At 40.1% G+C, this 14,745-nt stretch overlaps 1 protein-coding gene across 1 annotated transcript; it reads left to right on the top strand.

Moving 5' to 3' along the window:
* rab39b (RAB39B, member RAS oncogene family) lies at positions 1 to 14,745 on the top strand. The gene is made up of 4 exons (XM_022761271.1): positions 1 to 459; positions 3,825 to 4,102; positions 8,648 to 8,828; positions 10,491 to 14,745. Exons 2-4 carry the CDS (start codon positions 3,888 to 3,890, stop codon positions 10,734 to 10,736), a joined length of 642 nt encoding a protein of 213 aa, XP_022616992.1. The 5' UTR covers positions 1 to 459; positions 3,825 to 3,887; the 3' UTR covers positions 10,737 to 14,745.

The raw sequence follows: 14,745 nt of genomic DNA, 5'->3' as shown, positions 1-14,745 counted from the left end.
CAAACACACAGCCAGCACAGACATGATACCGCGGGATTCCCCTCTGCCAGCGAGTTTCCTGCCCTCATAAACAACCCGCGCGATCGAAAGAGAGAACCGAGCCTCGGTCGCGGTTTTCTATTCGTGGCTCGTCGGGGCTGAAAGCGCATGATCCGGTTTTTTCTTGCACCTGCTTCGGGGGTGCGTTTTTCCTCTCAGCAGCTCTCGATCGGGCCTGACATTAACAAGGAAATCAGCCCTGACTCCAGGGGCCTGCTGCAGCACCAGCCTCTGTCACCGGGCTCCAAGACAAACATCGACTCCCGGAGGCTTTTAGGTCGCTGTTTCGGTTGTTTCGCTGCGTCCTGAGGATCGATCCAGCCAGAATTGTCGGTGCCATGGAGCCCGCATCAGCCTGGTCCTGAACAGCGTGAGGAGAGCAACCATTCTGGCCTAAAGTCCACTCCACTCCTGCCCCGAGTAGGCTTCTTTTATTTGTACCATCTGCATTCTGTATTTCTGCTATTTATCATGTCATGAAGCCTAAACGTGGTTAAACGCTCCCTTAAGAAAACACGACAGGCCTTTTTCTTCTGTCGTGATGTGCACTGGCCTATTAATAGCGTGCAATAAAAACAATCTGCTGTGAGTCCTCTTATGAGTGGGCCTATAATAAGCCATTCAAATCTTTATTGCAATCTTTAACGTTTTGAAAAGCCCTATATGTAGCCCATGAACATTGTTGCCTTGAGCCTAATGAAACCACATGCTAATAGAATAATTCACAGTATAATGCCATTAAAAAGTCATATTACAATTGTTACTTCTCAATGTAACAGTGATCGGCCACTACAAGAACTCAAAGTCCAGCTACCTCCAAACTGCCCCTAACGCATCCGGAGTGAGAGCCCATAAGGCTGCTATTCACCGGGGACTCGGCCACTAATGTTTGCATACCGACCGGCCTACGCAACCCGACTCCACAGAGACAAGCAGGGGGTGATGGGAGGCTGCATGTGTCTGGCTCCCTGCCCGCCTGATGGCCTGGTCACTGATGGCAGTATAGTGTGAAGATAAGGGGCACAGATAGAGCCTAGAAAATCTCTCAAGTGGTGACGCTTCTCTTCCCTTTTGACACAAAACTCGACTTGCACATTTAAAAAAAAAAAAAAAAAGTGATGAAATACAGAAATCACCATAAAGCATTGGACCAAATAGGGAATACTGCATGTTTTATGTCATATTGGCTGTGCACGAACAAAGACAAAGACATGTACAGTGACCGACATAGTGACATTACTTAAGGTTTTTGGTTAGACTCCCTGTTAGACCAAACTCCAATAAAAGAAATTCAAACAGACTTATTTGGGATATGGGACATCCAGTCCTGACGATAAGGTGCTGTCAACACAACCACAGATTTAAAGCAGATGCAAATCCGCTGAATCAAACCACAGCTGAGGTCTCTGAGACGGCAAACACAACTGCTGAGTCGTTTTCTGTTGTCTGAAATACGAACACCAGGTAAAAGTTAAGAATCTAAAATAAAAAACACATGTTTTTAAAGCTGTTTAATACGTCTGATGTTCAGTTAAATGTTAAGACCAGCATATGAGCATGTAATCAATATTTATAGCTTTCCTTTGCTGTATTGAAGATCAATTCCACTGGTTTGACTCCTCAAGGTTATTTATTACATGCAAATTCACCTCAGTTGTAATAACAGAAATTATAATGGTGTTTTGAGAGTTAATTTTTTTGTTAGTTGAAATGAAGTAAATAAACATGCTCTGTGCTAAAAGCCAATGCCAGAGCCTTTACATAAGTACTTAAGTATTATGAGCAAAATATACTTGAAATACTAGTACAAATTAGGCAGAATGAGTACATTCAGATTGATACTTTGACATTTAAGTAATATATTAGGCTACTGTATCATTGATTGAGGTACAGCTAGCCAAAGATTTGTCTGTAACAAATCAACATCTTTTAAAGGCTGATCACATGTTTTGTAGGTAAAGTCTTAATCTGCAAAGTAACTATATAGTTCTCAGATAAATGTAGTGGAGTAAAAAGTACAATATTTCCTCCTGAAATGTAGGAAGTAGCAAGAAATGGAAATAGTGTGGAAACTGGTGCTAAATTGCACCTAAGAAGAGAAATTAAGTAAATGTACTTAGTTACTTACTTCCACTGGCACTCAGAGTTATGTCACAGAAAAGAAAGGCAGAGAAATGCTAAGTAAGAAAAGTGTTCTCCTGATATGTAAAACAAGCATTTAAGGTGTCATACTATGGCTCTCATTATGTGAAAGGTCACACATTCAGATGCCAAAGCCTCATATCAAAAAGGGCATTACAGCCAATAATCCAAACAGCAGGCTTATTAAAACATCAATTGATGCCATCAAGTGACTGGAAAAGCATAAGAGGATTTTCTCTTATATCTCGTGGTTTTAACTGAAGCACGCACTGAACACAATGAAGACAGTTATGTGTGTGTGGGTGTGTGTGTGTGGGTGGTTGGGGAAGTGAATGTGTGGGCAAAAAGCCAATTAAAGGTTATAGTTCAGTGATTGACTCAAAACAGAATTAGTCGAGGAATATGTATTGTTTTAATATTTTTTTGTCCCCTGTGACTTCTCTCAGTGTTTGCATTAAGCAGCTGTAGTGAAAGACTGAAGTGATTCATGGTGGATTTTTTATTTTCTTTTTTTTTTTTTTTACAAATAATACCATAAATGTCCCAAAGATAAATACAGACTGAGGCATAGCATATAGCATAGGCTATAAAGTTATTACTGCAAGACCAAAGACCATACCAATCTGAATGTGTTAGGAATATTATAGAAGGGTAAAGACCACTTCTAACAGCCCTGAAGGCAAAGTAGCTGCAGTACATTTACTCAATTACTGTCCCTATGTACACTTTTAATCTACTTTTAGCATTCTTGACTTGCATATTTCCATTTTATGCTACTTACTTGTGTGCTTTATGCGTCTGCTTCTCTAAACTGACTCCACTGCGTTTATTTGACAGCTTTAGTTGCTAGTTACTTCACTGATTACGATTTTCACTTTGTAAAATATGACGCTTTGCTTTAGAGCAGAAAACATGATTTACCAACATGGTCGACAGCAGCAGCAGAGGTTGCTGGAAGCGGTTAGCATCAGACTGCTTCAATTTTTTGACAAAAATAGCACTCTTTCTCAGAGTCACAACTCACTCAAATTTGAACCCACATACATGATGCTCACATTTTTAGATTCAGTGCGACTTACACTTACTTACACAGGATATCACGTTGAGAGTCATTGTGAATAAACGTCCATAAATCCACTTAGTAATCATAGGACAAAAGACGCTCCTTACTTTGCTGAGAATCATCGTGTTTTTAAGTTTTCTTCAGTATCTAACTAATACAGAGATAGTTGTCGATACGTCCGTGGAATAACTGCAAACAGGAAGTGCTGATAGTTAATTCGGTTTACTATAACACCGATTTTCCAAAATGTAAACAACAGCCAACCAACCGAATCCATGACGGCTTTATACTTCCTTTTCAAACCCCTAAAGCATCATGGGAACTGTAGTTCCAAAACTTTGAGCACGGTAGCAGAATGTTATGATGAAAGTTGGCTAATTATATCACAATAAAGCTCTTACTGAGTAAGCTACCACATACATCAACTATAATCCCTGTACAAATCAAATCCCTTGTCAAACATTAGCCTATATAAATACTTTTAAACGACCTAGGAGTAATCTAATGTTGTTGCTCTATCCTTCCTCTCTCCCTCTCTCGTGCACGCACGCACGCGCCCCTCAAACCTCTCACACCGCAGACCAAACAGACCGACAGACCGACCCACAGACCGGCAGAGCGACAGACAGGCACAGCCAAAGTCATGGAGGCGATATGGCTCTATCAGTTCCGGCTGATCGTCATCGGGGACTCCACGGTGGGCAAGTCGTGTCTGATACGGCGGTTCACGGAGGGCCGCTTCGCCCAGGTGTCGGACCCCACCGTCGGCGTGGACTTCTTCTCCCGGCTGGTGGAGATCGAGCCCGGGAAGCGGATCAAGCTGCAGATCTGGGACACCGCGGGTCAGGAGCGCTTTAGGTGAGAACAGATGAGTGCATGAGAGAGTTAGGCTATATTCCTATAATATTACCATAATAATTCTGCGGAGCTTTACAGTGAGCATTTGGTGAAGTAGTCTGTAGCCTGTGGTGTTTTTCGTCTCCTGAATTTTTATAGCTTTATTGGGAATATTATGTGTGCAGTTTATTTTGATTTCCTGGAGATAACGTGCCACTAGTGCCCTACAATGTGCCTCTATAGTGCTAAATTGTGAGGTAATACATCCTCATTTATGGTATTTATTTGTCATGTAGGTGAAGTATTTAGATCTGCAAGTAAAAGCAGCAAAACTGTGAAAATACTCTACAAGTAAAAACAATTCTAACTCAAAGTGTATTAGTTCAGTGCCCAGTCAGAGTAGTTTATTCTACAGAAGGCATCATATTCATTGAGATGATGGTATGTTTTGTTTGTGAGACATGAATCTTATAATATTTCAATATAGTGACACTGTGAGAGGCATCAAGACAAAGAAGCGTTTTATTTACATGCATCGGAGTTGAACGAGTTTTCCGTTGCAAACTTTTCAAATCATCATTAAAGCATCACCGTGTACTTCTGTTCTGAAACAATATGACAACAACAACAATAGGAGGTAACGAGCTGTACTGTATGTTCCTGCAAAAGCAGTTGATCTGGAGTTTAAACAGGCAGAGGAACGGCATGAACAGCTCCCTGACAAATAAAAGAGAAACTCAAGTTTCGTCAGCTCAAAAATGTAAGGGAAACACGTCACATTATAAGCCTCGTGATGCTCGACAGACAGGTGATCTCTGGGAAATGCACCACAGATGTCCCCAAAGAAAACAAAGAATTTGGGGTCTACCACTTCAATTTTGATTCATTTGAAAACTAAAAGAGTAATCGATGGTTAATTCTTTCCCACTACCTATCTTATCGTAATATTTGATTGGAAAAGAGACCAGCTGCTCTCACAAAAACTGAGAAATGGATAGACTTCCTTTAGTGTAGCTGACCTCTGACCTCTTTGTTGGGGGTTGGAGAGTGAGAAAATCTAATTTTCTCATAGAGATCAATAAAGCATCAAATTATTACAAGATTAGAAAGATTGGATATCTGATTAACAGCTGCCACCAGGCAGAAATGTCATTTTAGTACAATTCTAAATGTAGACAAGCTTGTAAAATACCAAACAAAATGTAATAATTGTCTGTGTTTAAAGGCAAGTGCCCAGAAATTAAGCACATAGCCAGGAGGTCTTAAAACTTGAATTGCTACCTGGAACTAATTTGTTTGCCTGCACAACATAAAGAGCTGTTATTTAAATGAGGTTTGGGGTGACACAAGCAGGAAAATTGACCTGAGGGGTTGTTTCTAAAGCCTTCAAGTGTTCTGAATACTGGAAATTCACAAGTGTGTGTTTTAGTATCATGGGTGCCTGCACCTCTAAAATATAGCTGTTTTTGAGTCTCAGGGGGAATCATAACTCAAACACGGTTCAGTTTCATGCTGTTAGAAGTTATTTCAAATTGTGTTAATGATATGTTAAAGAGAATATTATTTTAGACGGTATCTTAAGGTGTGTGTGAAAAACTTTACAGCACACTAATAGCCGAACTTTTGTTTACAAGAAAACTCAACAGGGCCCCTTTAAGTTTTTAATTTAAACAAAAAAGTAAGAACAAATTATCCTGCTGTTATTATGAATTTATTACTGAGATGTTCTGCTTTCATTATTACCTAGAAATGTTTACACCTATTGTAACCCCCCCTGTTTATGCCTCATTCTTATTCTAAACTTACCACTGGTCTTAAAATATTACCAGACTATTGCCTCTGTAATTGTCATGGTATTACCATGTTTTCCCCAATATATCACATATCACTCCTTTATTACCGTGTTTGAGCTGTAATGTAAAATGTTACTAGGTAATATTAGTAAACTTTATTTACACAGTACCTTTCAGAACAATGTTACACAGCGCTTTATGGAGGAAAACAAACATTTAAAGAAATCCACAGCTTCATTAAGAAAGGAGCCATTAAAACACTTTGAATAAAACTGGTTAAAAATAAATTAACAGCAACAAAATAAACAAATAAAACACATATTAAAAAAGCACAAACAATGTAATAAAACAAAGTAGAACAAGAAAAACTAAAACTATGAAAAAAAAGAGCTAATAAAAGATGTTTTTTTTAAAAGCAGCATGCACTGTAAAAGTCTGAACCCCAATACCATCACAGATCAAATTAAATTTAGCTGAAAGACTGAAATACAAATGTTTCCTTATAAGAGAGAGAGGTAAAATAAAGCCATAATGATGTGCTGTATGTATCTCATGGGCTAAAATGCATCTTTAACACTCACACACGCACATTCATCTCTATGCACCGCCATGACAGAGGGGGACTGGTCTCACCTGTCAGCATGATTACCGTCTCCATGGCAACTGTGACACATCCTTCCTAGACCGAAGGATCAGATCAGAACGCTTTTATCATCCACAATGCAAAACACCAAGGGGCCGTTTTGATGAGAAGTCTGAGTGTTTCTTACAAATAAAACCATAAGATGAGAATTTTAGAATGACTTCAGCCTTATCCTTTGTCCTTAAACCGGTGAACCGTTATGCCACACGCAAGGATTTCAACTTAACTTAAATTTGTAATTAGTTGTCGCTCTTGTGTTGCTATTTCTCTTGGGTGTGGTAATAAATTAGCGGCACAAGTTAAAAGCTCTCAGTAGGTCCACTAAGACTGTCATTTTGCACACCAACGTTTTTAGATATTTTGGGATTTTGTGTCGCAGTTTGTTTTTTTTCTTTTCTCCTGATCTGTTCCCTTCTTCTCTACTGACGACGCTGATCTCGTCTTAGTCACTGGTGTTTCATCTGTGTGGTCCTTCCTTCCATAAATATACATGCGTGTGCTTGTGTGTGTCGAATCAAATGAATCACTCGCTGGTTCTGATTTTTTGTTTTGCCACCTACTCCTCCTCCCTTACTGTATCCTCTCTGTCGACTAATCCTCCTTTTATTCCTCTTTCTTGACACGTCTCTTTTTCCGTTCTCTACCTCAAACCTATAATTTTCCTTCTTGTCACATTTATGTTGACGTTCTCACTGCGAGGATACTGTGAGAAGATAGAAGCCTCATAAGAGGGTTGGGTGTGTGTTTGTGTGCATTCAGAGTGTCACATCTTGTCAAAATCTCACAGCACTTCTCCTCCCAGTCGGACTGCAGTGATGAAGTAGTTATGTAAAATCCAACCCCATGATTCTTCTTTCCTCTTGGGCTCAGCTGATATTAAAGGCTGATATTGATATTACTGCATCAAAGTTGCCAATGGGTGTACACTTAGTAATCATGCTGATATATTCCATCACAAGAAAAACTACCCAGGTTATTATTTTAGGCATAATTTGTCACATCCAGTTTCACTTCCTTCTTCTTCACCCTTTCTCCATCAAACTTGTTCTCACCTTCTCAGCTCCTGCACCTGACACCGCTATCACTTCTGCCTTTTTTCCATCTGTCACAACTCCTGTCATCTGTTTCTGTCCCTGATTAGCTTTTCCCCTGGGTTTGTCTCTAATTATCCTTTTCACAGAATTTAGCTTACCCTCTGTCTCTTTATCCTGACCCGTGATAACAGTCTTTTCCTTTCAAAAACCAAAAATCCGAGAGCAAAAGTGCAAGGAGTGGATTTCTATGTGTTTGTCTGCTCTAATGTGGTCTGCACACGTAAGCATGCTAACACAATTTTACTTCCAAGGCCAAAGAGCATTTTCTTAGTTACACTAAAACCTACTGTTTAAAAGTGCAAACACTCACAAGATTAATTTAACCTCTGCCTTGTTTGTCAAAGTGTGTAAGATAAACAGCCAAGGTTCTCTGTTTAAACCAAATTCACTGGAAACATTAAAGGAACTATTTGTAAGTTTTGTTATTGCTAAATAGCCAGTGTTAGCATTAACAGTTGTTAACTTACCAATCTAAAAAGAAACGTCCCTAGTTCAGTATCAAACTTCACTCCTTTACTTGTCAAAAGCTGTCTTCAGTGGTGGAAAGCAACGCCAATGTTAACTCGTCTCCATCACGTCTTTTCCTCTACTGAATTTAGCATGCTAACCAGCTAGTCCCATTCGGTGTCAACACTTTCCAAAAGCAACTCACTGCAGCCTCCAATCTGCCCTGAAGACACAGTGCTGCTCAGAGGGCGTATTATAACCTCTTGTACTATGACGACAACGATGGCCGAAGCTCTTGTCAGATGACAATCACCACCAGCTCCTAGCAAGAAACCATGTTTGGTGGCAGAGAAAACTGTCAACCAACTGAAGCTAACGTTTGTCGTTTTAGCTAGCTAGTTACAGATGATATAATTTACCAGTGACAGTTGTCATTTCAGATGACAAATTGAAGGTTAAAGGTTAGAAATGAGAAGCTGCTTTTGTCTGTGTTAGAAAAATTATGAAGCTTTTAGAGTGGTTAATCTGCCACCATTATCAGTATTACCATTATCATATCATATTTCCTTACCTTTTACATCCTCTGCAGGTCCATCACCAGGGCTTACTACCGTAACTCTGTGGGCGGGCTCCTCCTGTTCGACATCACCAATCGCCGCTCCTTCCAGAACGTCCACGATTGGCTTGAGGAGGCTCGTAGCCACGTCCAACCCCACAGCATCGTCTTCTTACTGGTCGGCCACAAGTGTGACCTGGAGTCACAGCGCCAGGTGTGTAGCTACAGTCTAAAACTAAATTTAAATATGAACACAACAATTTCTTATGAGGCTGCGTTGTGTTAAAATTTGTTGCCGAGGTTAGTGGCCCTTTTAAATGTTACATAATATACAGTTTATCAAAGTCTGCAGTTTTAAAAATAACCTTTTTGTTCACATTTAGATCAGCACACATTTGGATCAGAGGCGAGTCGTCACTGTTTATTTAATTCTCTCTTGGGGCAGCTGGCTGACAGAAAGCAAAAATAACACCACTGAAAATTAGACATTACAGGATTACACTCAATCTGTACAAGACTGTGTCTACAATCGTATTATAAAATGTTGTAAGAGCAAGATTAAAATCAAATAAACCAGGAAATTATGTAAGGTTTCCCATCTTAGCCACTTCATTCTGATGTTGATCTACTCACTCTCACCATTACTGTAGAGGGCTAATTTTCTAGCTGCTTAGCTGGCAACATCTCAAAAATGTAAGTGAAGCTACTCAGTGCAGATGATTTGATGTTTTTGCTCAGTCTTTGTAATAATTTAATGTTGCAAGATAATTTTTATCAACCTCTGAGTGTGCAGCCGGGCTTATTTCAGCCTAATCAAAATGCGGAGACACTATTTAGCAATTTTAGAATAAAATGGACCTATGATTACCATGAAAAAAACTTCAAATATTAATTATTCTGTGCATGTTTCCTCTCAGTTACAGCAGGGTCTCACTTCAAAGGATGTTGCTCAGGAAAATATAAAATGATTTGTTTTGTATTAGGCTGTTGACCGCTTACTCCGTTGCCTGCTCACTCCATTTTTATCTCCACGCTCAATTTACTACTTACTGTCAAAAGTTGCGTGACTATCTTATCTAAAAGTCTATAAATAAAGGAATGCCATGAGTACAAAATCTTAGTAGGGTACGTGCTGGATCACCCTTAATACAATAAAGGGGGTTTGTTGATGTCTATTGGGCTTTATTTGTGACATTTTAATCCAGCACTGATCTTCCCCAGACAAATATTCAAGCAGCTACAACTGGCTTTGTCATGGTGAGCTACTGGAGAAGTAGTAGTCCACAAATCATGGATAAATGTACCAAAAGCATTCCTTTCAAAAACATAATTTATGTTTTGGTGTTATTTCATTGTAACACAGTAAACTATCTGGACTTTAGTCCTAGTGCAGGATCTAAACTAAGTTACACTGCCATAGTTCCTGGCCTTTACGTCTCTAGCAAAGCCATTGTTTAAATCCAAAATCAGATTTTTTAATAATCTTCAGTTATTGAGATGCAGCGATGACGCAAACAGAAACATACCTTAATTGGTTCATTTTGTTTCTTGGTACGATTCATTTGGGGAGATCTTAACACAGCAATTGTACTAAAACAACCACACCAAGACCCTTTAAAAGAAAGTGCTATTGGTCTTGGCACAAACGAATTCTAGAGGTCATCCTCGAATTGACCAAACTAGGAGTCGTGCTCTGCAAGAATGAGCTAAATGGCTCATGTAGGAGCGCTTTGCATACACTCCTTAGTACTTCTTAGCTCCTTAGTTTTTCCTGATGATTTGGATTTAAGATCTCAGAACTTCTGCAATGGTTCACAGAGAGTGCATTGCATCTATTAGTTCCAGTTTCCACATCTCATCTCGTTTGATCTTCTAGGTGACCCGCCAGGAGGCAGAGAAGCTGGCGGGAGCGTACGGGATGCGCTACATTGAGACGTCGGCCCGTGATGCCATCAATGTGGAACACGCCTTCACTGAGCTGACCAGAGACATCTTCGCTTTGGTGCGGTCTGGCGAAATCACAATCCAGGAGGGCTGGGAAGGCGTGAAGAGCGGGTTTGTCCCCAACGTGGTTCATTCCTCCGAGGAAGTGACCAAGAGTGACCGCCGCTGTCTCTGTTGATCTGGAAAGAGTTATGAACGATGGGACTGAAGGTGAAAAGGAGAGGGAAGGATTCAGAGGGGAGTGGCTGACGGACTGAGGTGTCGGCCCTCTAACTGGCAGCCCCCTGTTATTCTTCTTTCAGACTGAACACGGAAGGGGATGTTTGAGGAGTTTCAAGGAAAAGGCTGGTAGAAAACGGCAAAGAACACCTTATACATGGGTGGGTTGTGCCCATTTCTAAATGCGTTTTATTTGTTGGAGAGGAAGGATCACAGATGCTCATTTACTTGCGAGGGCTCCCATGATTCAAATCCTTTAGTTTTGTTATGGGCTTCTTGCCTGAATATCCCTCCCTGACAGTCTTAGAAAGGCCTTAGAAAAGAGGATCCATTTTAGTTTTTCGCCAAAATGAGATGACGCTCTTGATGTGTCGTCTTTCTTTCTCCCATCATCTCTTCCTTCACCTCTCCTCCCACTACTTCTTACCCTTCTCCTCTCCTCCAATATGCAATTACATGATCACATACAAAACGGTCACCTTTACGTTGGTGTCCAACATCCTCCTAGCACATACCATTCAAAACATTTTAGTCAGCACCCTTAGATTAACCCTCCCTTGTTAACAAGAATTGTGTTTCTCTTGTGCTGACATCTTGCTCCACATTCCACTATCAGAGCTCAATGGAGGAGTCCTGGAGGTCCTAGATTTAACAAGGGAAGACAGACTTCCTTCCCGGAGCCTTTATTTTGTTGCCAGAGACCAGATTATTTCTCTGTGGAACAATTTAGGCCTCCAGTGAGCTCAATGACATTGACAATGGTTATATCCACTATCATTCTGCTAAATACCGCACTAAAACATAACACTGTCACCCATCCAGTTCCTAATGGACTCCTTAAGCAGGAAGAGGCAACGTGTACAGCTTAACTGACCGAGGTGGACTTGATGGACTAGCTTAACAACTCCTAATTGCCTGCCATTAACTGGGGACTTGTTAAGGTGGACTAATTGGAATGTTGGAGCCACAAAGCACCTTTATAGCCAAGTCCACCTTAACTGTGGAGCTTCATTTGGGACATTCGAAGGGCGCAAAAAAGGAAACTGGAGATAATTTACTTCTCAAAGGCAAAGCAAACTGAGAGGGACCAGACCACGCAGAGGGAAACTTGATGAACCACATTACCCACAATGCACGCATACGGACAGGACTGTACCACATCATAGTCAAGCAAAGAAGGTCCAATTGGCAGGCATTAAATCCACCCAACACAGATACAGGAACAGGGACATTACAAGGTTAAGTTTTGTTCTGAGAGAGTGGTTTACATGCCTTTTTTATGTGTGTGCGCAAGTGTAATATTGCATCAAATTTTTATTTTCAGTTTAATGCTTTCCAAAGTTACAGATGGATGTAACTGCCAAGATAACCTTGGAGTTTCAGTAGTTAAATCTGCACCGAATCAAGGGAAAACTCTAGTTGTGGTGTCACTGATTGGCTGTAGCACACGTCTCGATTAAAGCTGGTTTAACTTTGGTTTCTACGTTTTTTTTTTAAAAGACCTCTACATTACATAAAGGTGTTTCTAACTAACGATCATTTACATCTTGAAAAATGCCTAGTTTCAACATCATTTCACTGACACTATTTCAAGGTGCAGTCAGTGAGACTGTTGAAACATTGTTATATGTGAACTAGAAAAAACACCTTTCAGCCACATTTAGCCCGGTTTTCACCTAATTTTAACCTAGAAATCCCAAAAATCAGTACTTACTGGGATGTTTGATGGTTTAAACCACAGTTTTCTGCCTGATGTGTGAGTTTACTTTGTAGAGGAATAGTGTGACATATTGGGAAATTTGCGTGTTCGCTTTCTGGTGGAGAGTTAAATGAGAAGATCAACACCCCTCTCATGTCTGTACACTAAATAAGAAGCTACCTCCAGCAGCTGGTTAGCTTAGCTTAGCACAAAGGCTGGAGATAGGGGGAAACACCTTGCCGGGCAACCAGGAAGTTAACTGCGCAGAGCTAAGATGATGAATTGTTCATTTTACACTTCGATGTTTGTACCAATTAAACCAACAAGATATAACATGTTAATTCACGTGCTTTAGAGTTGCCGGTTGGTGAATTCTGTTACCTTTGGACAGAGCCAGGCTAATGGTTTCCCCATGCTTCCAGTCTTTTTGCTAAGCTATGCTAACCAGCTGCTCTTCTCATCTAAGCGTATAAACGAGCATGTTTCCTGTTCCTTTAAAGTGTGCATTTATTATATCGTTACATTAACATCTTTAGCTCAGACCAGTTACTGTTCCTTTAAATGCCAGAAAGAAAACTAAATCTGATTGTGTACCATACTGTGACATTGGCTGGGAGACTGTGGATACGTTGAACAGGAGAGAATGAAAGATGAAAAACATCTACAAAAGGTCAATCAACATCAGCAGCCGACTCGTCTGCTGCTTGTCCAACACCGGTAATCTGCTACATCTTAAGGAATCAACACTGGACCAAATATATTAATCTGTTTACCCTGGCATAAATATTTGGTTGTATTTGCTGTCATTCAATGTTTGAATGAAAGTCATTCAAACATTGCGAAGGAATAGATAGACACTAAGAGCATTGTTAGCAATTAAATGTACCTTAAATTACCTATCACAAATACCTGGATGGCTTAGTGTGCATCTAGATATTTATTGTTTTGCAGAATCCCCATTTTAAGTGTTTGCTCCTCTCTCTCTCTCTCTCTCTCTCTCTCAATATGAAGAAATGCATTTGTCTGATTGAGATACTGTTGTAGTTCTAGGAAGAATACGGTTTGTTTGAAAACCTTTTTAAAACTCTATTTGACTACTAATCTGATCTGCAATCCCACATAACTTGCGCATGTATATTCCTGCTATGATCATAACACCTATTTATTTTTTACATTTATTTATAGTAATAATTACAGTCCTGTAGGGCAGTGAGGATACTGTAAGTGCTTCATTTGCTTACACTGTATGCCTTGTTTTTACATGTTTCCAAAGAGTTTTGTGTGTGTCATTTTATTTTTACATGAATGTATCATATAAGAAATGTGTGAATGTGTGAATTAGAAACATTTCCAGTAAAAGCGACACACCGTTTTCTCCTTAAAAAGCTTTGATGATGAGACTTGAACGGAAATTACTCTAATGATAATCCACCTCCACGGCTATACACGCTGCATTATTCTTTACTGAAGTGTGTGAAATGCTGTTGCTATAGGCAGAAAAGATCGATCTGCAAAAGTTCTCCCAGGAATTAAAAAGGTTCTTCCTGATGCCCTTGTGTTTTTGAGATTCGACAGTGAGGGGCTGGTTTTTCCATTTCTCTGACTTGCTGTATCATCCACAGTGCTTCCTGCTGAAGCACCTTTACATGTTGCCAAGCGGCCGCCGTGGAGTAGACAGTTCAGAGGTGTTAAAGTTTGTGTGGGTGGGTGTGGATGCAGTCTCCTGTGTGTGCAGCTCCTGCTGTCAAGAGTCCTCCAGCAGCTGGTAGATCTGCTACACTGTACAGCACCTAGTCTAATCTTCAAGCTCTGTAATATCTCGCTTCCACTCTGAAATATTGTCTTAAGGAAACACAGTAGTCACATTTTGGGAAACACAAACTTCTTGCTGAGAGTTAAGGTGAGAAGAATGATACCACTCTCATGTCTGTTTGATAAATGTTAAGCTACAACCAGCAGCTGGTTTCCAGACTGGAGACAGTGGCAGTAACAAAACCCACCTACCAGCACCTCTAAAGCTCACTAATAAAGACTTTCTATTTTGTTTGTTTAATCTGTACAAGAGCCATGCAAGCGGTTTCCCCCTTGTTTCCACTCTTTATGCTAAGCTAAGCTAACCAGCTGCTGGTTGTAGCTTCATATTTAGCGTACAAACGTGAGAGTGGTATCAATCTTATTTAACTCTCAGCATTCAAGTGAATAAGTGTAACAGTATTTCCTACAATGTCAAGCTATTCCTTTAAGTAGCTACAATAAAATACAGATTATC

This window comes from Seriola dumerili, unplaced genomic scaffold, assembly GCF_002260705.1.
Source record: "Seriola dumerili isolate Sdu_G_001 unplaced genomic scaffold, Sdu_1.0 BDQW01000393.1, whole genome shotgun sequence".
Classification (NCBI taxonomy): Eukaryota; Metazoa; Chordata; class Actinopteri; order Carangiformes; family Carangidae; genus Seriola; species Seriola dumerili.
Note: the sequence above shows the minus strand (reverse complement) of the source record. Positions and strands in the feature narration are given on the sequence as shown.